The sequence below is a fragment of the Lindgomyces ingoldianus genome, assembly GCF_010093535.1.
Source record: "Lindgomyces ingoldianus strain ATCC 200398 unplaced genomic scaffold BDR25scaffold_40, whole genome shotgun sequence".
Taxonomy (NCBI): domain Eukaryota; kingdom Fungi; phylum Ascomycota; class Dothideomycetes; order Pleosporales; family Lindgomycetaceae; genus Lindgomyces; species Lindgomyces ingoldianus.
In genome coordinates, this window is record NW_022985201.1 from 167,444 (window position 1) to 189,861 (window position 22,418).

Here is a 22,418-nt window from a genome sequence, read left to right on the forward strand (position 1 = left end):
TTCCCCTCTTGCAACAAACCTTCTTAGATTTAAACAATCAGTTGGATTTCTCCCCTAAACCCAACATGAAGTCCTTCGGCCTTGCCGCCCTTCTAGCGGCAACACCCTTGGCCTCGGCCCACTACATCTTCAACATCCTGATTGTTAATGGTAAAACCATGGGAGGGGAATATGCCTATGCACGCAAGAACTCGAATTCCTACAACCCTGCGTTTACAAACGAGCTTATGAACTCCAACGACCTGCGATGTAACAAAGGCGCCAAGCCCGGCAGTACGCCAACCTATACGGTGCAAGCCGGAGACAAGCTCGGGTTCAAACTCTTCAATAATGAGTTTATCGAACACCCCGGACCAGGTTTTGTCTACATCTCAAAGGCGCCAGGAGCCGTCAAGGAATACGACGGATCTGGGGACTGGGTCAAGGTCATGGAGACAGGAGTGTGCAAAGGTAGCCCAGGCACTGATAGCAACTGGTGCAGCTGGCAAAAGGATAGGCTGGAGTGGACGGTCCAGAAGAACATCCCACCAGGGGAGTATCTGGTGAGAGTGGAGCATATCGGACTACACCAAGCACACGAGGGCAAGGCCCAATTTTATATTGAATGTTTCCAGCTGAAGATTGAAGGAGCTGGAGGAGGAAACCCAGGACCATTGAACAAGATCCCAGGCATCTACAAGGCGAATGACCCGGGGATTGCATTCAACAAGTGGAATAATCCGACGTCTTATGTTATCCCGGGTCCACCGGTGTGGGATGGAAAATAGGAGAGTGTTAGATAGATATAAGTAGCTACAGAATGGAAAGATGGGGGATGAGAAAGCAGCTCCTTTCATGTTTGCGACAATATTGATGCGCAGAAGAGGAGAGGATAGGCGACTTAGGCGAAAGAGGCTGGATGATGAGAAATGATCGCATTCGTAACGATGAGACGGAAGATGCCGGTCGAGGTAGCTAGCGATGCAGGGACTTGGCCCCCTTGTGGTGGTTGTCGTGGAAACGGCACAGCGTAAACACGACAATCTGAGCCTTCGTCATCCACAACTGCCTGCAGCATCCTTAGCTGCCCTAATATTACTCCCACCCTCACTAGCAGAGAGTATCCATCCACGCCGCTTGCCATTGCCACTCGTTCTTACATTGCTATCTCCTCTCGCTCTCACGGATGTCTCCCGGCCGTCAGGGCCCGGCTGGATGAATTGCGACGGTAAACATCCACGCAACTGCTCTTGAATCTACCGCACATGGCGCCCGCTCCCCAGCCGCTGCCTACGCGGTTTCCGTGCTGGTGCAAGGCCGTGTACTCGTGGGGAGGAGAGGTATGTCTGCAGCCACCTGTTCGCTCCTGCCTCTACACCTTGGCCGTGCCTGACCGTTTTCCTCTAGACTAAACGCGACCTCGGATTCATCGAAGGCGACCTGATAGAATGCCTAAATGCCGGCGACGGGTCCTGGTGGATGGGCCGGCTGAGGCGGGATAGACGCATGGTCGGCTTGTTCCCCTCCAACTTTGTCCAACTTCTTGAAGACGACTTCCAGCCATGGAGCCGCAACGCCAGCCCGCAGACACTCAATGGGGCAGCCGGAGGAGGCATATCACGCCAAAACAGTGCGCAGCCGCCCAAGCAGGCGCCACAGAAAGCAAAGAGCATGTTCCGGAAGCCTTTCACAGCCTACGCTGCCGCCAGCTCCCCAAATCCTGCTGCTGCTGCCCGCCAAATACAGCAGAAAGCCGGGGGGCTGTCGCCAAATCTAAATGGCAGTGTCTCCAAGCATCGTCCGTACTCATCGATGAAGAGGTCATCCACGGAGAGCAGAGATAGCGCCGACCCTTCCCCGCTTCCTGCCTCTGCCGCCTTCTCCAACCTACGCGCTGTCTCTCCCCGGCCCACGCCAACACGCCCCGAACACTCACGGGCAGTGTCGCCCGCACCTCCTGCCCAGTACCAATCCCCTTCTCGTGTCCCGTCTCCACTGCCACCGGCGCAATTCCAGTCGCACTCGCGAGCACCCTCACCCGCTCCATCATTCCAATACCGCCCCTATTCGCGAGCAACCTCTCCTGCCCCCTTTGGACACAGCGATTCCCCTCCACCGCCTCCACCGCCACATCGAGTTGCCTACAACCCCAGTCGGGCGCCTTCTCCTGCACCATTCCACGAGCCCAGCTACATAAATGGCTATCACACACCCGAACCACCTTCTCCCGCCCCTCACACAGGTAGCAGAGGAAATTTCACGCCATCGCCCTTGACTAATGCAATGAACGATGTCATGTCTTCGCTGCAGGATATGACCATGTCCAGGAGCGAGCATTCGCCAGCTGAACCGGCAACGCCGCCAAATGTTTGGTCGCCCGAAGCATTTGATCAGGTATACCAAGCGTCCGCGAAGAAGGTTCGGGCGCAGACGTCACTGGAGCCTGGTTGCCAGGGCGGCTTTCCTGATGAGGAGGATTTCCACGATGTACAACAGCACGACGATGACGGGCCTCCGCAGGTACACAATTATGTGCAGCGGATGGAGAGCCGCCTTCGCAGAATGCAACAACAGGAAAATGCTCGGCACAATGATGAGCTTTTTATACCGAGAGATGCGACTGGACCACCTCCGGCCGTGCCGCCCAAGAATCATATGTATCAAGCAAGACCAGACTCATCTATGGACCACGTACAGCCGGATGTTGGCCGAAAGGACTCTAACTCTCGAACCCTTCGACACCGAAAGTCCGCGTATGAAATTGGTCGCGAAGTGTTGGGGAGAACTTTTACGACCAAGACAAACTCGACAACTATGACGCACACCAGCAGTTCAACAAATCGTAGCTTAATGTCTGGGCAATCGGCGACAAACATGAGTGCAACAAGCGCTGGTAGCTATTACAGGAAGAAGCTTGGGAAGCCCCGACCGGTCAGCGTCATGGACACGCGAGACATGGCATCGAAAGGTTATGGCTTCGACGATGGCCGACCCGAAACTCCCTTCACTGGTGTCACTTACCACTCAAGCCATGACTCTCGCTCGCGGCCAGGATCAAGCCACCAGGGCGATACCGCTGGCAATGTTGCTGATGGGCAAGACCCGCTTGGTGGATTGATGGCGCCAAAACCGAAGAGGAGTGGCTTCTTCCGGAAAATGATCGATACCGCGAAGACTCAAGCTGCGAATGCACGGAGTACCATTGCTTCCGGCTCAGCTAGTCGGCCCTCGTCGAGAGCAGCATCGAGAGCGGCGTCGAGAGCAGCGAGCCGAATGGATTCCAATGGCCCGATGGGTGGTATGGCAGGAGGATCAGCCGTCCAGTCTAGCGCTGCGCGTGACATGGGACTTGGCGGGTCAGTTGACTGGGTCCAAGTGCGGCGGGATGTAAACAGGTCGAACTCGTTAAGCAAGAACGAGAGGATGGAACGGGCAGATCGATGCCAGTTAATGGACATAACAGTCCTCAATCCTATTGATATTCTCTACGAATCCGCCGAGGGCGATGAAGGACTCGACGGACTCTCAATCGCAGAGCCTACCGACTTCACAGCTTCGAACCTTGCGCTTGTTGACAAGAGCGCCCGCTTCGTCAATAACCTCCCGCTTGGAACCACGCCTGCTACCTTGGCACAGGGATATGTTTGTCGACCATATAGGAGCGACGTGCAGCGGCTTAGGGCAATTTTCACTTGGGTCAGCGAGCGTATATCATGGGAAGAAGATTTTGAGGGCGACATCGATACACGGCATGTCATTCAGACAAAACGTGGATGCTCAGAAGAGATTGCCATTCTAGTGGCTGAGATGTGCGCATCAGTCGGGCTTCACGCTGAAGTTGTGAGAGGCTATCTTAAAACTCCTGGGGAACCTCTGGACCTGGACAGCGCCGCCCGGCCAAATCACTTTTGGAATGCTGTGATTGTGGAGGGTGAGTGGCGTATCATGGACTGCTCGTTGGCTGGACCAACAAATCCAAAGCGGGCGGAATACTCTGACGCTAGCTCTCAAGCCGCAGACGGATGGTATTTCCTAGCCCGACCCATGGAGATCTGCTATACTCATGTGCCTCTCCTTCCAGAGCAGCAACACATCTGCCCACCTCAGCCGCATGATGTCTTGATGGCCCTACCTTGCGCTTGCCCAACGTATTTCAAGCACAGATTGTATATGCCGGACTTCGACACCAGTCTGCTGAATTTAGACAACCTGGAGCTAGCTCATATTTACATCAACGTTCCAGAGGATGTCGAGTGCGTTGCAGAAGTCGAAGCAAGGGCATTTTCCCAGGACGCTGACGGGGACTATTTCGAAAGTGGAGATGTGGTCCGGAAACCCGCATTGGCGCAAGCGGAATGGATTGGAGGGCAGAAGCGGTACACAGTAAAAGGACTTCTGCCCGGTGACGAGGCCCACGGTGTGCTGAAGGTATATGCCGGCCCACGTGGACTCAGGGTAAGTTGATATCAATCCAAACTCGCCCCTTACAGTTAGTAACAACCCCACAGCATTCCAATAAGCTAAATCCGCACTCTTTGGCTGTTGCTCTACCCATTAGTCATTCCGGATCCAATCCTCCTTACTCGTTCTTGACCCTACATCCGACACCCCACGCCCAGCGCCACGATCTCTATGTTGGGCAGCCCCAGTGCGCCAACCTGGCTCTTAACAACACGTTCGTCTTTACCGTTCGCCAACACCCATCTTCAGTAAATCGCACGCCTGACCCGAATAATGCGATAAACGGCCGCGTCTCTCCAAACCCGTTCGCTCGCCCCGCTTCAGCCATGAGTATGCAAAGCATTTCGATGTCTGGATCGTCATATTCAAACCCTTCGCAAGCGTCTTCCAATTCGTCGAGTGGTACGCACAAACCAGCGAAGCTCGCTGTTCAGACTCCATCAGGAAAGATCATTCGACTGTTGCGGAAGAACGAGCACATGGGTGGCACGGCTGATGGAGCTGATGGCAGCGTGTGGGAGACGGTGATCAAGATTGGAGAGAAGGGCACATGGAGAGGCCTCGTGTTGGCAGACCGGAGCGCGAGATGGTGCGTCTTTGCACAATGGGAATGCGCCTAATATTCAAGGACATAGTCTAGTATGGGATGTAAGAGAAGAGGAGCTGGTCTGCTGCTGGGAAAAGCTATGTTTGTGTTCTTGATTCCTTTGGGAGGGCATATGTTACGGTTCGACATGCTACGACTTGTAATGCTGCGGCGTTGGCGCGCTTCTTCTGCCACGAATCTGTAAGGTTTACATTGCTGGTGACGCGACGAGGTATGCATTAGTGGCGTTGGCGTTGGGTGTTTTGGGACAGTTCTTGGGTAGGAAGCATAGTCATAGCCCACGATTAGAATTTGTGAGGCCTTCAGAGCTGAATTCAACAATGTCTTGGTCTTCAATAAAATTTCTTCCGGCATTTCTCTCCTCATCGCAGCACGAATTTGCGTGGGGAATGGGTGTTGATGGCACGTGCCCTGGCGCTCGGACCGTGAAGTGATTCCGAGGTTTCCAAGAACATCCATCTGTTCACTACGAACACTCTCCCACCCTAAATGCCAACTTTCAAGACACACTGACAACCGCCATCGCCCTGCTTAGACATTGAATCATAGAGCCACCCCGAACCCTTAAGATACAGTGTCCGCGTGACTCATCCCATCTTGATTGTCCTCACGCCGCTACCCCACCTCATCTCTCACCCCACTCAACCGCCCGACCCACCACACAACGCCATCATGGCGTCCTCAGCCTCAAAACGCCTCTTCAAAGAATACAAAGGACTATCCTCAGACGCACCGGAGGGCATCACAGCGGGACCTGTCTCAGAAGATGACATGTTCACGTGGGAAGCGCTGATACAAGGGCCTGAGGGGACGCCTTTTGAAGGCGGGATATTTCTGGCGGAACTCAAGTTTCCGAAAGACTATCCGCTGGCGCCGCCGAAGATGAAGTTCTTGGTGGATATGTGGCATCCAAATGGTAAGCTGGTCTAACTTGCCTGCATGGAGAGGGAAGAGATTTGACAACGGGTTGTTCTTCGAATTGGGCGTGAATGCGGTGTATTGCAGTGCTGATTGAACATGCTAGTATATCCTAGTGGTGAAGTGTGCATATCTATCCTTCACCCTCCGGGCGACGACCCGCACCACTACGAGCAGGCTAGCGAGCGCTGGTCGCCGATCCAAAGTGTCGAGAAGATACTGATAAGTGTGATGAGTATGTTAGCAGAGCCGAATGACGAGAGCCCGGCGAATGTGGATGCCGCGAGGATGTGGAGAGAGCGGAGGGCGGATTACGAGAAGTTGGTTAGGGATAATGTGAGGAAGAGTTTGGGGCTATGAAGTGGAGTGCATGGGAATCTAGAGAGAGAGAGAGAGAGAGAGAGAGAGAGAAAGAGAGCTTGAAGATGATGTTGATGTTGTGAAATCATGGTCTAATTGGACGTGTTGCTGTTAATTTAGCAGTTTTTGGGCCTTGGCTGATGTCGAGGGTTCGCCCGAAGTTGCGAACGTTGAGATTACATTCCCAGGATGAGGAAAGCGATTCGCGGTAAGGCAACTGGATTCAGCGAACATGGTGTGAGAATACATTTGCTGATACCCAATACGGAAGGTATGACTTCTCCCCTCAACGCCGCAAATCCAAACATGATATCCAATTCAAGTCCAATGAGCGCCGTCTGTCGCTCAAACGACTTTTAACCCCACTACCTCTCCGTACCCGTTATACGCTACACCTCTGAAGTTCCATTTTGGGCAATGCTCCTGCACGTTACCCGCTTTGTCTGTTGCTCTGCTCAATATCTTCTTGTCTTTCCCTTTTTCCATCTCGACTCGCGCTTTCCATAGACACCACGCCCACTTCAAACTATCCGCATCGTCGGCCTCATTCGGGGTCAACAGCTCGGCGTTTGTCCAAGTGCAGCCATCGTCAACCGAGATCTCAACACGCACCACCGGCCCATCCTCCCCAGAAGGAAGAGCGTAACCTTTCACCTCGACTTTCCCCTGGCTATCACGATGAACCGTGGAATCCTTCTTCGGCACCCCAATCACAGAATTCACAGGCATGTCTTGAATAGCGGGGACTTTGTCCCACCACTTCTCCGCCGTTTCAGCGCAGTCGGCTTCGGGTGGGAGGATCTTGTAGTCATGTTGTTGGTAATAGTTCGCACTTTCACACATCTGCACCGTGATCCTATCAAGCCATTTCACGGATCTCGCACCGGCGATTCCGGGCGTAACGATGCGAACAGGTGCGCCGTGATTTGGCGAGAGCGGCTTACCGTTCATCTCGAGGGCGAGCAGAACTCTGGCTGAAGGGCACAAAGCCCGGGATAAGGGAATGCTGGCGCCATACCATTCGTCGTCTTGCGTGGGCGTCTGGAAGCAAGCGAATGCGACGTGTGCATCTTTCCATTTGTCGCTTGGGAGATTGATGCCGGCGTTTTCGAGGACGTCTTTGAGAAGAGGACCTGAGACGCCACACGCCAATTAGACTAGGTATAGGACGAGGAAGTAGACGTAGAAACAGGGAGGGCAAGGAATCTCACCTGTCCATTTGCAATTCATAACCGCGCCATCAAACCAATCAATCCCGCTCACTTCTTTCAACTTTGTGCGCATCGTATGCCGTCTATTTCCCGCACATTGCAGCGCGCATATAACGTTGTGCTGGGGAAGCGCCTCGAGGTCTTGGATGCTGAGACAGAGTTCCTGCTTTACTGAACCGTAGACTGAGACGCGGTGGGTAGCGACGTCGAGGTGAGGGATTGGGCCATGGTTGCGGTCGTAGCCATCTTCCGTTATGAAGCTGTGCAGACATCAGCCCCTCACCTCCATTCCGTGCTTTCATGCACAGATACGAGGGATAGAAATGATTATATATATATATATATATATGTGTGTGTGTGGAGAACGGACAGACCTCGAGACCAGCTTCTCAAGCTCTGGTTCCCGATTCAACGGCGTCTTGACCGAGTATTCGAGCTAGTGACGTCAGATGCCGCTACTTTATTTACGTTTATCCGAATCAGGAGACTTATACACAAGGGATGCGTACCTGGACCATGGTGCATGCGTGTGTGCTCGTTGCGGTGTTGGCGTGGATTGCGTGATTGCTAGCCGGGAAGAATTAACGAGGGTAAGAATGGAACAGAGCAGCGGGGCTGCAGGTTTAAGCGGGATAGAAATTGAATGCGATGTGATGTAATAATTAGCTGTAGTCAGTCCTGAATGGCCTTGCATGGCCTTGTCGAAACTTTATATTCAAGTGTAGAGAAGCGCCAACGACGTTTCGCTAGCCTTCCTGCCCGGATAGCCGCGGCTTTGTTTTGGTGCGAGAGGCTGGGCTGGACGAATTGTTTGCTCTGTGGGAATAGCGTCATGGTACTGGTGAATTGCGGAGTCGCTCGTGGCTCCAATCACTCCTCCAAGGCGCCATGGTCCAAGGGGATACAGCGTGAACGCCTGTTTGTTTGACTCCTTCTCTCGCTACTATTACTCCACCGATATCGCTATCTGTTCATCTCCAAACTTCTTCAACTCTCCCTGCCCATTCATCTCCTCAGAATCCCGCGGATTATATACAGTCAATTCGTCTTCATCTTCATCTTCATCGTCGTAGTCTTCTCTCTCGCTCCCATCCACATTCTGCACTAAATGCATCCTTTCTTCCCCCGCCTCTCCCCCGCCTAGTTCAATGTCTCGGACTTCCGCCTCCTCAGGCTTCCCCATCATCCACAAAGCCCCAGACCTTAGCACCAGCGCCACCAAAGAGAACGGCAACAGTATCGCAAATGGCGGTAAGCTTCCAGGCCACATCGTATAATCTCCCCTCCCGTCCCGTCCCCATCTCACAACAACACAACCAACCAATGCCCGCAGCCAGGCCGTGCAAGCGCACACAAAAGGAAAGATATTAAACACAGCAATCAGCCACCAATTCGGCTCCGCGATTTCCACAACGGTTTCGCAGCCCCCGTAATCTTGCGTGTGGGAACGGATTAGATATCCGAAGATCAGACAGACGGGTATGAGCAGGAAACTAGCTGCGACGAAGCGGGTTGCGCGGGAAGATAGGAGGCGGTTGAGTTCGTGGCTTAACGATGGCGGTGAGACGTCGTTACTGGAAGGAGTCCATTTTTTCTGAATCCAGGAAGAGCTCACTACGACTTCAGTGATGATGGTCAGGACGGTGAGGCCAACTGTTAAGAGAATTGCCACAGGGTCAAAAGTGGAGTCGTTGTAAAAGCCGAATTTGAAATGGCATTCGAATTCGTCGTGGATCGGCATTATGGACTGTTGGTTGGTGCTCACACCATCAACAAAGGTTGACGAGAGGACGACACGGCCACTATAAGGATAAGTAAAAGGTGGCGGTGCACATCTTCTGATTGGGAACTAGTTCTAGAGGGTCTTGAAGGATGAGCCCACTACGCCTTGTCGTTCGTCCAAAGAAGAGGCTCATCCGGGACTCAGCCTTACCCTAGCCTTGGGTGTGCCATGTTTTAGATCCTTCGGGGCTATGGCTCGACCTGTCCGAAATTTTACCCAAGAAACAGATTTATACTTCTCGTGAGAGTCACTCTATCTCTGTGGATACTTGACATTAAGTGGGATTATTTCCAGCCATGTGGACTGCCTTTGAGAGGGACAGAGCTTGTTCGATGACAGCGGAGGACACGGCTTGTTCACTACACATCTTGAATCTCCTTACGCAATATGCATGTTCAGCAGCACGAGGGTCTTGAACAAGTCATTGGCATAGAAAGCTAGGATTGTGTTCAGAATCCCCCTTTTTTTTTGGCTTCGCAAGACAGTTTACAGTGCTCTACCCGTAAACGCCGCTCATATAACCCTATGCCTTCATCATAATATGATCCGATACCTCTTGTACCTCCTAGTTGTATCTGCCTACTTACTTTTGCCTGTCGGAATCTGGAATGCAACAGCAGGCTCGCCATGCGCAGACGCCTTGTCAATCCTAAAGTATCCCTTTCGGTCGAATTGGATAATATCGTCGACTTTCAGCTCGGCCACATTACAATCAGCCACACACTTTGTCCTGAACTCCGTCTCCTTGTTCAAAAAGTCCTCAAGATTGTCCTCTGGTTCAAGTTTATCCTTGGTAATAAGGTAATCGAAGTCGACAAGCTCGACGGGAATGAGGTTCTGGTCAACGGAGAGCCAAGTTACTTTCTTCGAAGTCTTCTTGAAATCGCCTTCAAGGTGCAGCTCGAGCTCGAGGCTCGTGACAGTCTTGATGCCGGCGGGTTGTGCAAGCGGGTTGGTCGAGTGATTAATTTTACGGACAATGGCGTTGCCCCAGTTCATCAGCGTGATTTCCTCGTCTTGGGCGAAAGATGCGGCATCGGCCTGCTCCAGCAGGACGGATGAGCTGAATACGACCTTCTTCTTGCCCAGGTTTGTGTACTTGGCATGCTTGTCCTTCTCCTCCGTGATTATGCCCTCGCGAGCTCCCATAATCGTGACGGGAACCTTTGCTTCCTCGGCGATGGCTGTATAGCGTGCTGCAATTGGATCGATGTGTTTCTTGTTTGTGGCCCAGAATGTGGACCAGTCGAGGTTGACGATGTTCTTGGAGGGGCCTTGCTTAAGAATGAACTCACGGAGTGCTGGGATAGTGACACCTCGCCGACGAACTCCACGCACCGTCGGCATACGCGGGTCATCCCAACCCCACACAACACCCTCGTTCACGACACGAGTGAGTTTGCGCTTAGATAGCAGTGTACGAATAAAGTTCATGCGAGCGAAGCCCCAGTTGTAAACGTGTCGAAGCTTCAGGGCCTTTAGCATCCACTGGTACTGGGCGTCACGATCGTTGTACTCGGTGGTGCGAAGCGCGTGGGTCACACCTTCAATAGCGTCGATTATGGGGCAGCAGAAGTCGTAGGTAGGGTAGATCTTCCACTTGTCGCCAGTACGGTGGTGCACCTCGGGACTGCAGCGGTAAATGACGGGGTCACGCATGGCCTTGTTTGGATCGTCGACTGATATCTTTGCCCGAATGCACCAGCGAATGCCTTCATCTGTAGCCATCTTCATCTCCTCAAAGCGTGCCAGATTATCTTCGACGCTTGAGTTCCTCCGCTCACTGGGAATGCCATCCATGCGCTCCTGCCTCATCTTCTCTTGTAACGTGTCGTCGGCATATGCATTACCGTCCTTAATCATCTGCACGCAGAAGTCGTACAGCTCTTGGAAGTAATCGCTGGTGTATGAGAGCTTGTCTGCCTTGACTCCCATCAACGCGAGATCTTCGATAATAGCATCCTGGAACTCCTCTTTCTCTTTCAGAGGGTTTGTGTCGTCAAATCTCAGAAGTAGAGTGCCCTTGTACTCCTCGTGGGCGAAGTAGTCGTTGAGGAGTGCGGCCTTTGCATGGCCGATATGGAGGTAGCCGGAAGGCTCAGGCGGAAACCTGGTGACAATACCTGTGCCATCACCGATATCCTGTAGCCCAATGCCATAATTTGCACCGTCATCGGCCTTCTTTCCGTTGTTAGCCTTGCCATCGTCTCCTCCCTTTCCTCGCGTGGGTAGGGCTGTTTGCTGTGGATAGGCTTCCTCGATATACCTGAACCACCTGCAGAGATTGGGCATGAGATTCTGCTTGACATAGGCATAGGCGACCCTGTTCTCGCGGATAGTCTTCCAAACTGTCGTATCCGCGTCGGTGAGGGTGTATCCGACAATGTACGTGCGGAGGGTGAGGTGAGAATCGAGCTCTGCTAGAGCAGGCTCAATGGCCCTGAGGTTGGGCGCAGTCATGTACTGCGCACGGTCCTGCCATTCCGTCGTCTGGTCTATGAGCTGGGCCTCCATTTTCGTCTTCTTAGCAAGAAATAAACCAGAGAAGCCGAGGGCTTGAGTCAAGACTTATAGTGGTTTTTTTTTTTTTGGTCGTGAGTCGACGCTTTGGTGGGGTGGTGGGACAGATACGCCACAGTACAAACACTGCAAACACTGAGTCACGCCTTCACAAATATTCAGACTGTCTTGACTCATTGCAATCACTGGTTACCTGGACTTGGAGAGCCATGACAGCTTCACAGTTACACACTAGCAGCAAATGCTGAGGTTTCAACTGGTGGAGAAACGCGTGCTGGAACATATAAGGTTCCGCAATTCCAATTTTCGTGTAATCATACACTGTTCATACAAGTTATGTCCACATCTCATCATTAAAACCACTCAGTGAGGTCAAATCCTCCACCGTCTCCTCCTCCCCCTCCACTGCCCCCTCCACCGCTACCTCCAGAATCACTACCATCACCAGAATCACTACCATCACCAGAATCACTACCATCACCAGAACCACCTCCTCTCCACGGATCGTTGCTACTACTACTACTACTACTACTACTACTACTACTACTACTATTACTACTACTACCATCGCTCCACATATCCTCTCCTTGCTGACTAGGCTGTTGCTGATCGGGGGTTACATGATATTGATTTTCTGCCTGAGGCGACTGGGGGTCAGTATCCTGGACGTCTTGCTGCTGCCCAGTTTCTCTCCCTCTCTGCATGGCTTCATATCCCGCCATACTCCCAGCCCCAGCAGCACCTGCCTCGCTAACCCCAAGTCCCCTAGCAGTAGCACCAGCTTCACTGGCAACGCCAGTCTCTCCCGTTGCCCCAGCCGCTCCAACCGCCCCAGCCTCCCCTGCTGCTTCCCCTCCCCATGGGATCATCCACATAGGCAAGAATCCCATACTGCCGGAATTACTATGCCGGCTGAAGTAGTCGAAGTCGATACTGACTGCTGTTGCCAACATCACAGCGCGCTGATCAAGCGTCATTCCCGGATACCCCTCAAGTGTAGGTTCTGATTGCTCCCCACTCTTAGATATGAGGTGGGATGGTTCCCCAGTAAGCCCGGCAGCGTCCATCCTAAGTGCATAGACGCCCGTGTCTGTGAAGAGTTCTCGGGCGAAACCTGCGAAGTTCCTGTTGACAGAGCCGATGAGACGGCCATCTTCTGACATGAGTGAGAAATCCCAGGACAGGAAAGGCTCGTCAACGCGGGCAAATTGTATCATCCCGATCTCTCTTGAGTCTCCCTCGGCAACCTGCAAGGCTTTTGAGTTGGATAGCGGGAGACGGCCTGAGGGTAGCTGTGGGGTGTCGGGTTCAGCTGCCTCGATGTTTCGCGCTAGGAACAGATTATATTTCCGCCGCAATGGTGCCCATTCTTGCTCCGCAGATCCAATAATCCTCAAGTGTGATAGTGGAAGTCGAGCGACCTTTGCGCTAGTCTGATTCACTATACTTCCCGCGCTTGTACCTTGTAATGCAACCGACGATGCATATGCGCTGTCACCTTCAGCTGTAGCATCGTAGATTCGTATTTTTGAGCTGATCCAGCTGAACGGCCTGTGGAATCGGAGGACCTCCCTCTCCTCACGGTCAAACACATGTGTAGTAAAGCTCCGATGTGTCCTAAACATCTGCCGTGCCATGGCGTTCCCTAAACCGTGTTCCTGCTCTGCAAGATATCCGATGTGATTCCCATGCGGATCCATGATGATATATCGGTTTGCCTGTTCGAATCCCATCAGCACATTCATCATCTCCAGCTGACGCTGCACCACAATGGCTGAGTTGTCGAGCAGGCGCATGGCGGGATGTGCTTCTTTAAGGACGCCATTGGGGTCTTCCGGGATATGAACGGGCGTTACGAGGTTATTTTCCGAGTCAGGAGTTTGCGAGAGGGCAGTAGACACGGCCTCAGCCCGAGTGGGTGCGACTAGAGGAGCTTCGCTCGACTGGACTTCATTTTTGGGTTGCTCGGGCGCGGGCGCATCTCGTCGATGCGGCGGAAGCCATGCCTGTGGAGGTGGTCTGCGTATGGATCCTCGAGGCCCTTGAGGAGTGTTTCTTGTTACAACAGTGCGGAAGGTGGGCGGTGATAGCCCCAGAGTCAACCGAGCCGCAGGAAGTTTCGTCCCGAACATTCCGTGACAGTCGAATTCCTAGAGGATCAACGCTGTTGAAGTAGGCCGACGAAGAATTACATATGGTATTCGGGCGCTTCCAGGGTTGCCACTAGAGTTCCATCGCTGCTTCATAAAATGGCAAATGCAAGGGATATACATTTTCTCGAAGCAGTTCACTAGGACCCTATCAAGAACTGCTTATGTAATAAAGTCCCGTGACGTAGGAAGATAATGCTAGCATTACATGGGCAATACCTTAGAAACAATAATGCCATCTAAGGTGATCTCTAGGTGCGTGAATGCTGGTCAGGACGCTGTGTTGGTGTTCAAGAGAATGGAGGAGGAAGTTGCACACTGCCACGAACCCCAGAAAGGCTTAGCAATAAAATATCCCCACACCCACCTCACCTTCACCTTCAACGGCAACCTCAGCACAGAGATGCAATTATCACCAGCAAGCGAATATTTCTCACTAGAATCTGTGAGAACAACTCCAAGTATCCTCCTTTCCTCGCTACATATGACGCACAGTTGTTTCGAATGTCGTACCGTAATTAAACCATTCACCTGAGCCTCTCTCTCGAAGCGGCCCGTATCTAGTCGTTAACTTGAAGCCACGCAAGTGCTACCAGGCTCAAGATTGCCTCCTCTCTGCTTTTTTTTTCAGGAGCCCTGAAGTATTTGCTCTGTCCCAATACGACTTCAGCCCCAGATGACCTGCTGAGTCACACCCACGAACTTTCCTGGGAGTAGGTCCGATTATCTGTCCAAGGTTAAGGCCGCTTCTCACATGGCTTCATTCGAGGTAGCTCTAGGAAATAATCCAGGACAACCATCCACAAAGTCTCCAGGAACGAAGGAGATCGCAACCGCCCTGCAGGTGAAACCAACGAATCCACGACCGAGAAAGCCTAACTATGCTGCAATCCACTCTCGATCCCTTCCACTCGAAGTGCATCCTCTTCCAGCATTCATTCCACACAATCCGTTGTCCTACCTGAGGATTGCCATTACCCTGCTCTCTCATGCGCTCTTTCCCCCGACATCCCATCCTATCATTCACAAAGGGTTCTTCTCCGCTGAGTCTCAGTCTATTCATGTAACAGACCCACGGTCTGTCCGTGCGTTATGGGAGCAGGGGTTCTGGGGAAAGGGGTCCCTCAGTCGCAGTGAGCCTCGGTGGCTCGATCAAGAGAAGCGCAGTCGTGGGATTGTCGCTGTGCAGACAAGTGAAGAAGCAACACGCTTGAGACGAGAGGAGAGGCGGCAGTTCAAGCTGGAGAGAGCTAAGAAGGAGAGGGAAACTATTGAGCAGCAGTTACGCGAAGAAGGGAAACTCGAGGCAGTGGAGGAGCTGGAACAAGTACTAATGAACGGGGCAGCAACTATTCCATCGAATGGCACGCTAGGGGCTTCTAATGATACCACGAATGGTGCTACTCAGGTCAATATTGGCCGGGATGAAGACTTAGATCACACAGCTACACTTGAAATCGCTTCAGACGAGCAGCAGACCTCCCCTGTTGCAAGAGAACCTATCCCGGAGATTGAGGATCTTGAATATCTACAACTCACACCAGAAGAAGCTTTCTTCCTCTCTTACGGACTAGGTACCCTCCAAATCCACAAAAACGGATATTCACTTCCTTCGCCATATCTTTTCCGTCTCTACTGCGCCTACGCTACTTTCCCCATATCAGAAAACGCCGAGCTTTACCTCCACAAATTCTATCAAAATGAACTCAGATCCAACGGCACACACACCTCGTCCGGTATTTGTCCCATTGCTCCCGATAATCCCTTCCTCCTAAAGTACGCTGTATATCACCATTTCCGATCACTAGGTTGGATTGTCCGGCCGGGGATCAAATTTGCAATAGACTACCTCCTCTATCTCCGTGGACCAGTCTTTTCACACGCGGAGTATGCAATCATGATCATTCCCTCTTACAGTCACCCGTACTGGTCAGTCTCTCCAGAACGCAAGGCAGAATGCAAGAGGCGAGAACATCGGGATTGGTGGTGGCTGCATCGGCTCAACCGGGTGCAGAATCAAGTACTTAAGACACTGGTTCTGGTTTATGTCGAGGTGCCGCCGCCGTGGGATGAGGATTGCAGGGGAAGAGGGTTTGAGGTTGATGTTGGGGATGTGTTGAAGAGATATACGGTGAGGGAGTTCATTGTAAGAAGGTGGATTCCGAATAGAAATCGAGATTGAGGGAAGGGTGCTAGGGAGATGAGTTGGACCGGGCACGGTGAATGAACTATATGATTTGGGAGGAGAGCATGGCGGTGCAAAACACATTATCTCACATATTTTAGAGAGACAGGTAGTGTCGTTTGTAATGCTTCTGAAGTCTTGGATACCCTACTAAACAATATCAAATTCGCCGCTCGCACATGAGTCGGCTGCTTCTCTTCGTTTTCACCCCAGCTGTCACACCTAGCCCCATCAGCGCACATCAATCCATAAATAACCTGGCACTCACAGTATAATTAGCGTCCTGAATCTAATTTTCACCCAGAGCTACAAGTACATCCCTTCCTCAATGCAGGGTCCGCATGTGGCCACGGTACGCACAAATACCCCCTGTTTGTGCAGTCGAGATGATGGACACCACAGTCTGTTCGGGAGCAAGGGCCCGTGTGCCCTTGAGGAGCCGGCTCAGGGAGCGCAGATGCAAGACTGAAGAAGAAAGCTGTGAGGAATACATATGGGCGCATCTCGATGAGCGTGGGGAGAAGGATTGGGTGATGGGGTGGGTGGAATGAAGTCGAGCAAGTTACAGTCGTGGAGTTTCGTAGCGGGATTGTAGAGATACTTCCCATATTTTCGGTGGGAAAGTAAGGGCTCTAACATGGCTTTTTGAGAACCATATATGCGCCTTTGAGCATTTCCCTCAAGCAAAAAAGCTCACTTCAGCCTCATTGAGGGCGGAAGAAAGACGTTAGCAATGCATCCGGGTGTGTCCAAATTTCTTGGCTAAATCTCTGTGGGGATTGCCCCAAACTCATTCAGAGTTTGGAAATTGCACGCCGAGCTGCACAGAGAGGTAATGGTGTAAAACCACCTGAATTTGTACTCCCCAGAAGCTCGACAAGATAGCACCTGCATATACGTCAAGACGCCAAGCCTTGGAACAATTATGCGAGATCTGATATCTCCACGCCTTGGGACTTTGGATAATTGCCGTCTGCACACGGAAGATGATTGTCACTGGTCTTGTCCTTTCTACTCCGTAATAAGTAGGTACCTATGTAACTGAGAACTCCGTCGCCGTAGCGAGAAACTAAAGCTGGTACTCAGAAGGAACAAGCACATCTCTAAGTCTATATTGGCCTGCTGTCTAGGAATGCCCATCTAATGGCGGAGTTTCATGGGCACCGGTGGATAGGCATTTGTTTCATGATGGGAGGGTGAGTGGTGAATGGGTGGTCATGCCGAGAGGGCGGGCGCCGGAGGCTCATTCTCCCGAGACCCCGCGCGCAGGCGCGTGACATAACTAGTGTCGAGAGGACATTCATCCAAGGTTGTCTTTACCTTACCTCCATCACTTATCAACATCTCGAAAAGTAAGAATGGTATCGAACGACAGCGACGATTCTCGACGCAATACAGATGGCGCCGAAAGCAACCCGTTTATCGCCTGGCGTCACCACATCGATGCCCGTGTCTCATCGCTCCGAGACAGCGTCTTCACGCTTCGAACCCAGCTTGCCCACCAAATACCACTGCACCAGATGGAAAAGCAGAACAAACTGAAATCCTTGGAGCAAGAAATGGCTCGTGTCGTTGCTGAAGGGCGGGAGAGCTTCTGGGCGGGCGACATGCAGGCCGCCTTAGAGAAGCGAGCAGAGCTCTTGAAGCTTAGTCGCGAAGCCGATACGCTCTGGAAAGACTTGGCTAAGGCCGACACGCGGAAAGATAGTGATAGCGGCTACAGCAGTCCGGACGACTCTCACACGACTGTGGTTGAGAGGGTTGCGAACGCCAAGGGCCAGCAGTGGGGTTGGTCGTGGAACTGGAGCTACCCTCGACCTTTCAACGCCGATGACCAGAGCCCATCAGAAGATCACAACGACAAACACACTCGCAGGCACATGTGTCGATGGCGGCACCGGAGGGCTGACCAGGACATTTCCAATCAAGGGCACGATGACGACTGGGATGCTCACTTCAATGCCAAGTGGGACAACATCAAGCGGCGAATGAATGAGGAAGTGCCCTGCGATGAGGACGGTGCTCCTAGAGTGTGGAAAAAACAATGGTCGTGGAGCTGGCCGCCACGTCCTTCCGACGCCCCCGAGGAACGGACCTCCGACAACCGCCCGCAGACTCTGTTCGACGAACTTAGTAATGCCATCATGGACGAAGTCACGAGGCTAATGCTCCCTCGTCCTCATGTATATCCAACTCCATCCTATTCGCCGCGTGCTTTAGAGGAGAACGCCGAACTCACCAAGGCCGGCCTACAGTGGAGGGATGCGTTTGAAGATTTGGTGCGAGCTGAACGTGGAGCTCCCCTCATACCTGCAGAACGACTAGGCCAATCGAACCACGTTCCGTACAACCAGTGGGTGAGGCGGTTCTGGCAGCCCGATTTTGCCTCCTCAGAACCAGCTTGGGAGCCGCGAAGGGGGTATCCAAAGCGCGTGCCCTGGGAAGGAGAGGAGACAAGTGAAGAGCCAAGTTACGAATATGGACATGATCATGAGGATCAGCATGACGACCCGCCCACTCCGAAACCCTCCCGCGGTAAGTTCACCGAAGGAGAACCTCCGACAGAGCTAGAGGCGTATGAGCGCTTGCTAGGCCCAGCACCTACACAGTCAGAGACTGCAAACGCAGCACGTCCATCAATCTTATCTACCCTTACAACTACAGAACGGACCGTTTCCCCTGATGGCTCCGTAACCACAAAAGTGGTATTGAAGAAACGGTTCCAAGACGGGAGGGAAGAAAGCTCCGAGACAGTACACACACAACGCGGCCAGGATACTGAACCTCAAGTCCAAGACCAATGGAAAGCGATGCAAGAGGCCCAGTTTCCAGGGTCACCAAAACGATCTGAAATTGAGCAAGAGATGAGCAAGAGTAAAGGATCGAAGAGTGGATGGTTTTGGTCAAAGTAAGGCACATGGAAACAACGCACTACAACCTAATCTATCAAGGGATTTCTTTGCTATGATAGTTGAAGGCAGCTCGCATCGTTGGAAAGAATCTTAGCGGAGCCATGTTCAACAGGTGTCTTTTGACAGGCAGGCAACTCCTCTCAATTAGATTGCTCGCGACTCTCCTCTTACATAACCCGTTCTATTGTTACCCTTTCCAGTAAATATGACTACATGGATGTGTCTCGTATGTTTGCACCACATCTCACCTTTCGCTTACATAGGTCATTTTGGGAGACCAAACGAAAGCAGGCTAACACTCATGGCATAAATTATGAATGCACACAATCTCTCCCAACAGGCATTTACAGAATTATATCCTACGCCAATACAACCCCTTCCTCTTGCAAGCCTAGCGGGTACCTTCTATTTCAGTTGGAGTGGTCATGTCCCGGTATCCCTATATCCACGACCGCAACGCTTAACTCCGGCATCATAAAGTCAAATGTCCCATTGTCACCCATTGAGAGCGTTTTCGTTGTGGTTACTACAACGTTGTTCCCTTTCGCAGGGTCGTTATACCCGAAGGGACCAGCATCCGAGGTTAGTAGAGTCAGTCCAGCCGTCGCTCCCTTCTGCAACCCTTCAAACTTGAGAGAAACCGGCGTTGGCTGGTGGTCTGTTGTGTTGTAATTTGCAACCTTGAATATCTGAGAACCAGTATCCTCGTTCTTCCCGGCAACGAAGAAGAGACTTGAGGTGTTTGTTGAAGGCGTCGTAGGTAGGTTGTGAGTTATGGGATGCGTTGAGATGAGCTGGAAGATGTGATAGCTTGTACTCAGCGTGGTCTTCTTAACATCGGCTTCAAACTCGATCATGCAAACAGACCACTGCCACCGGTTCATATTCCGCAGGATTGGTGCGTAGGTGGCCCCGAGGATGCGATCACCATTCCGTTCCGTGCTGATCATGAAGACAGCCTCCCCTACGCCCCCAATCCACCAAGGAAATGGGTGAAGTTGACCTGCCCAATCGATACCGCCATTAGGATGAACTGCTGCGAATTCACCAACCAGGGTCAAGTTGTCAGGTGTCAAGTTGTCGAATTTGTCGAATTCGGCGTAGTAGTCGTTGGGCTGGCGGTATGGATGATAGTCACCTGCCGCTGGTGCTGGGATGGTCATATTATCAAATACCGACGGGCTCGCGATAATATGCATATCTGGATACTTTTCCTCGATTGCATTCTTGAAGGCCTCGAAACGATATGTCGTGTATGATTTGTAGCCGGATGGGGCACCAGCAAGCCAGTCTTCATTTCCGACTTCGATGAACTTCAATTCCCAAGGTTCTGGGTATCCGAGCGAGGCACGAAGTTGGCCGTAGGGTGTCGATGCGTCACCCCGCACGAATTCTATCTCGTTGAGTGCATCCTCAACCCATGGAGCGAGATCGGTTTCGTTGATGTATGCACCGTCAAGTGCGAGACCGGACCAAATGGCTAGGACTGTACCAATTATAAGTCATTGGGTCCATGGAAGGAGGATAAATCTCAGTTACTTACTCGGCTCCAGGCCCATGTCATTACACCAGTGAAGATATTCTACCAGTCCGAGACCATCAGAGGTTTGGTAACCCCAGACGCCAGGACGGCCAGGTCTGTCCTTGAGTGGACCGATCGTCTCGTTCCACTTCCAAGGATTCGCAAGATTCGGTCCCTCCAAGGCATTTCCACCTGGAAAGCGCAGAAATTTCTGGTGAACGCGTTAGCCCACATCCTCAGATTTCATGGTCCATACTTCCATAGGGCCGCCCTTACTGGATTTAGTGCAGCGAAAGCTTCGGCAATATCCGGCCTTAACCCATTCTCTCGATTCTTGTAAGTGGGCGGAAACAGAGAGATAAGGTTGAAGTCCAATGATCCACCCGTTACGCCTGCGGGATCAAACGTTACAGCGAAGGTATTGTTACTGCTCGGTGCATCCTTTTCTGGCACTAATATGAATTGGTGCTGGACCCACTCATTCTTCCTTGCCTTCGATTCAACCTTGATGCTTCCAAAGGTTTCATTCGTAAGAGCGGACTGCAATGACGCCTTAAATGAACCCTTGTAAGATCCTCGGACATAAAACGACCCCTTGTACTTTTGCTTCCGAACATCTATTCCCCAGAATCCCGCGTTAGCAAATCCAACGGACTTGGAGACGGTCGAACTAGTGGCCACATTCATGGAAGAAGGCAAGGCAGCCGAGAGCGGAGTGCTAAGGTTCTTGATCGAAAGTATAGCGCCATTGATGGGAGTCCAGCTGGAGAGGGAAACGGGGTATTGCTTGCTGCCTTGGAATGCGCGGTTGCGGATTAGTTCTGCGTAGATGCCTCCATCTCCGGCATTGTTGATATCCTATTGTTATTTAGAATCTAGCGAGAAGCCGTACGAATGGGTTACCCACCTCGTGCATTAGCCCGAATGGAATCCTGCTTGTTTCATTTCCCCCTTGTGAATGAACCACTATCTCGACGGCATTGAGAGTAGTCGCCAGGAATGCCAAAACAGCCACTGGAAGTCCTAGGAGAACCATTATGCTCCGCCTGTACTACTTAACAACTGCTGCGATATGTTTTGACGAGACCAATTGACACGAGGACTGGCAATGGAGTGGGCCAGAAACTTTATACTGGTACCCTAAGTGCAGTTTGTAAAACGAACCACGCGCAATATCTACCATTATCAGAAGCGTGATACACGGCTAGACGCCGGCCTCTGGGTCTAAATAGATTGCCATTGCCAAACTAGCCCTAACATCGGATCTAGAAAACAATCAAGATCCGCAAATTCAATCCCATATTTGGGGAATTAACCTCCAAGAGCAGACCTTCAAATTCCAAGAACCAGGAGAATTACCTTTCGATCTATGGAAGAATGCAGGTCCCGATTTCTTAGAAGAGTAATAGTGCGCCCAAGTCGTTGTCTACATGTGTAGAACGTGAGGAGTCGAAGTCGGTTGCGAGATTTTCATTGGCGGAAATGGTGATGTTAAAGTTCCGCGAAGAGATCGCGGTTTATCGATTTCACGGCTAAATATGGTGGGGGGCTTTCCTTAGCCGAGAAGAGAGTCCTTCATACGAAGGCTTGAGCATGTGACAGGTCCCTTTGCCAGGAGCGGGCGTTAATGGTCTGTGGACACGAAACGGAGGAGTTATACTTGAAATGAGGTCGTAAAAATGAACTTGCTCCACCATAGCAAGATAATTCGCATTGGTGGTTATTCTACATCATCTTTGTACTTGTGGGATGCGGTGGAAAGTAGCAAGCAATGGAAAAGGTGAGGCTAAATAAGTATATTTCTTATTCA

The 22,418-nt window shown here is 51.8% G+C and overlaps 11 protein-coding genes across 11 annotated transcripts; 5 read left to right on the forward strand and 6 right to left on the reverse strand.

The window, feature by feature from the left end:
• Positions 1 to 65: 65 nt before the first annotated feature.
• On the forward strand, positions 66 to 767 carry BDR25DRAFT_240644 (uncharacterized protein; the record flags this gene model as incomplete). Its single annotated transcript, XM_033685713.1, has 1 exon — positions 66 to 767. The coding sequence occupies one exon, from the start codon at positions 66 to 68 to the stop codon at positions 765 to 767; it is 702 nt and encodes a 233-aa protein (XP_033542004.1).
• A 477-nt stretch (positions 768 to 1,244) lies between these two features.
• Positions 1,245 to 5,325, forward strand: BDR25DRAFT_295590 (uncharacterized protein; the record flags this gene model as incomplete). The annotated part of the gene is made up of 3 exons (XM_033688859.1): positions 1,245 to 1,319; positions 1,387 to 4,434; positions 4,488 to 5,325. 3 exons carry the CDS (start codon positions 1,245 to 1,247, stop codon positions 5,058 to 5,060), a joined length of 3,696 nt encoding a protein of 1,231 aa, XP_033542005.1. The 3' UTR covers positions 5,061 to 5,325.
• Positions 5,326 to 5,719: 394 nt separating this feature from the next.
• BDR25DRAFT_240649 (ubiquitin-conjugating enzyme) lies at positions 5,720 to 6,325 on the forward strand (the record flags this gene model as incomplete). The annotated part of the gene is made up of 2 exons (XM_033685714.1): positions 5,720 to 5,963; positions 6,072 to 6,325. 2 exons carry the CDS (start codon positions 5,720 to 5,722, stop codon positions 6,323 to 6,325), a joined length of 498 nt encoding a protein of 165 aa, XP_033542006.1.
• Positions 6,326 to 6,590: 265 nt separating this feature from the next.
• On the reverse strand, positions 6,591 to 8,112 carry BDR25DRAFT_306807 (sulfite oxidase-like protein). Its single transcript, XM_033690709.1, has 4 exons — positions 8,046 to 8,112; positions 7,911 to 7,972; positions 7,537 to 7,796; positions 6,591 to 7,458 (listed from the first exon to the last, which is right to left on the reverse strand). Exons 1-4 carry the CDS (start codon positions 8,052 to 8,054, stop codon positions 6,671 to 6,673), a joined length of 1,119 nt encoding a protein of 372 aa, XP_033542007.1. The 5' UTR covers positions 8,055 to 8,112; the 3' UTR covers positions 6,591 to 6,670.
• A 192-nt stretch (positions 8,113 to 8,304) lies between these two features.
• Positions 8,305 to 9,489, reverse strand: BDR25DRAFT_346268 (uncharacterized protein; the record flags this gene model as incomplete). Its single annotated transcript, XM_033694129.1, has 2 exons — positions 8,305 to 9,338; positions 9,470 to 9,489. The coding sequence occupies 2 exons, from the start codon at positions 9,487 to 9,489 to the stop codon at positions 8,483 to 8,485; spliced, it is 876 nt and encodes a 291-aa protein (XP_033542008.1). The 3' UTR covers positions 8,305 to 8,482.
• A 208-nt stretch (positions 9,490 to 9,697) lies between these two features.
• BDR25DRAFT_346269 (glutamyl-tRNA synthetase) lies at positions 9,698 to 11,918 on the reverse strand (the record flags this gene model as incomplete). The annotated part of the gene is made up of 2 exons (XM_033694130.1): positions 9,907 to 11,918; positions 9,698 to 9,756 (listed from the first exon to the last, which is right to left on the reverse strand). Exons 1-2 carry the CDS (start codon positions 11,831 to 11,833, stop codon positions 9,698 to 9,700), a joined length of 1,986 nt encoding a protein of 661 aa, XP_033542009.1. The 5' UTR covers positions 11,834 to 11,918.
• A 213-nt stretch (positions 11,919 to 12,131) lies between these two features.
• On the reverse strand, positions 12,132 to 13,971 carry BDR25DRAFT_295602 (Scramblase-domain-containing protein; the record flags this gene model as incomplete). The annotated part of the gene is made up of 2 exons (XM_033688860.1): positions 12,132 to 12,329; positions 12,405 to 13,971. 2 exons carry the CDS (start codon positions 13,969 to 13,971, stop codon positions 12,193 to 12,195), a joined length of 1,704 nt encoding a protein of 567 aa, XP_033542010.1. The 3' UTR covers positions 12,132 to 12,192.
• Positions 13,972 to 14,743: 772 nt separating this feature from the next.
• On the forward strand, positions 14,744 to 16,171 carry BDR25DRAFT_240251 (uncharacterized protein; the record flags this gene model as incomplete). Its single annotated transcript, XM_033685708.1, has 2 exons — positions 14,744 to 15,397; positions 15,500 to 16,171. The coding sequence occupies 2 exons, from the start codon at positions 14,744 to 14,746 to the stop codon at positions 16,169 to 16,171; spliced, it is 1,326 nt and encodes a 441-aa protein (XP_033542011.1).
• Positions 16,172 to 16,479: 308 nt separating this feature from the next.
• Positions 16,480 to 16,650, reverse strand: BDR25DRAFT_199610 (uncharacterized protein; the record flags this gene model as incomplete). Its single annotated transcript, XM_033684375.1, has 1 exon — positions 16,480 to 16,650. A coding segment is annotated over one exon (171 nt), but the record flags the coding sequence as incomplete, so codon positions are not given.
• An 844-nt stretch (positions 16,651 to 17,494) lies between these two features.
• Positions 17,495 to 19,379, forward strand: BDR25DRAFT_306811 (uncharacterized protein). The gene has a single exon (XM_033690710.1). It carries the CDS (start codon positions 17,533 to 17,535, stop codon positions 19,084 to 19,086), a length of 1,554 nt encoding a protein of 517 aa, XP_033542013.1. The 5' UTR covers positions 17,495 to 17,532; the 3' UTR covers positions 19,087 to 19,379.
• On the reverse strand, positions 19,194 to 21,644 carry BDR25DRAFT_379914 (glycoside hydrolase; the record flags this gene model as incomplete). Its single annotated transcript, XM_033697644.1, has 4 exons — positions 19,194 to 20,572; positions 20,630 to 20,819; positions 20,885 to 21,466; positions 21,516 to 21,644. The coding sequence occupies 4 exons, from the start codon at positions 21,642 to 21,644 to the stop codon at positions 19,497 to 19,499; spliced, it is 1,977 nt and encodes a 658-aa protein (XP_033542014.1). The 3' UTR covers positions 19,194 to 19,496.
• Positions 21,645 to 22,418: the final 774 nt, after the last annotated feature.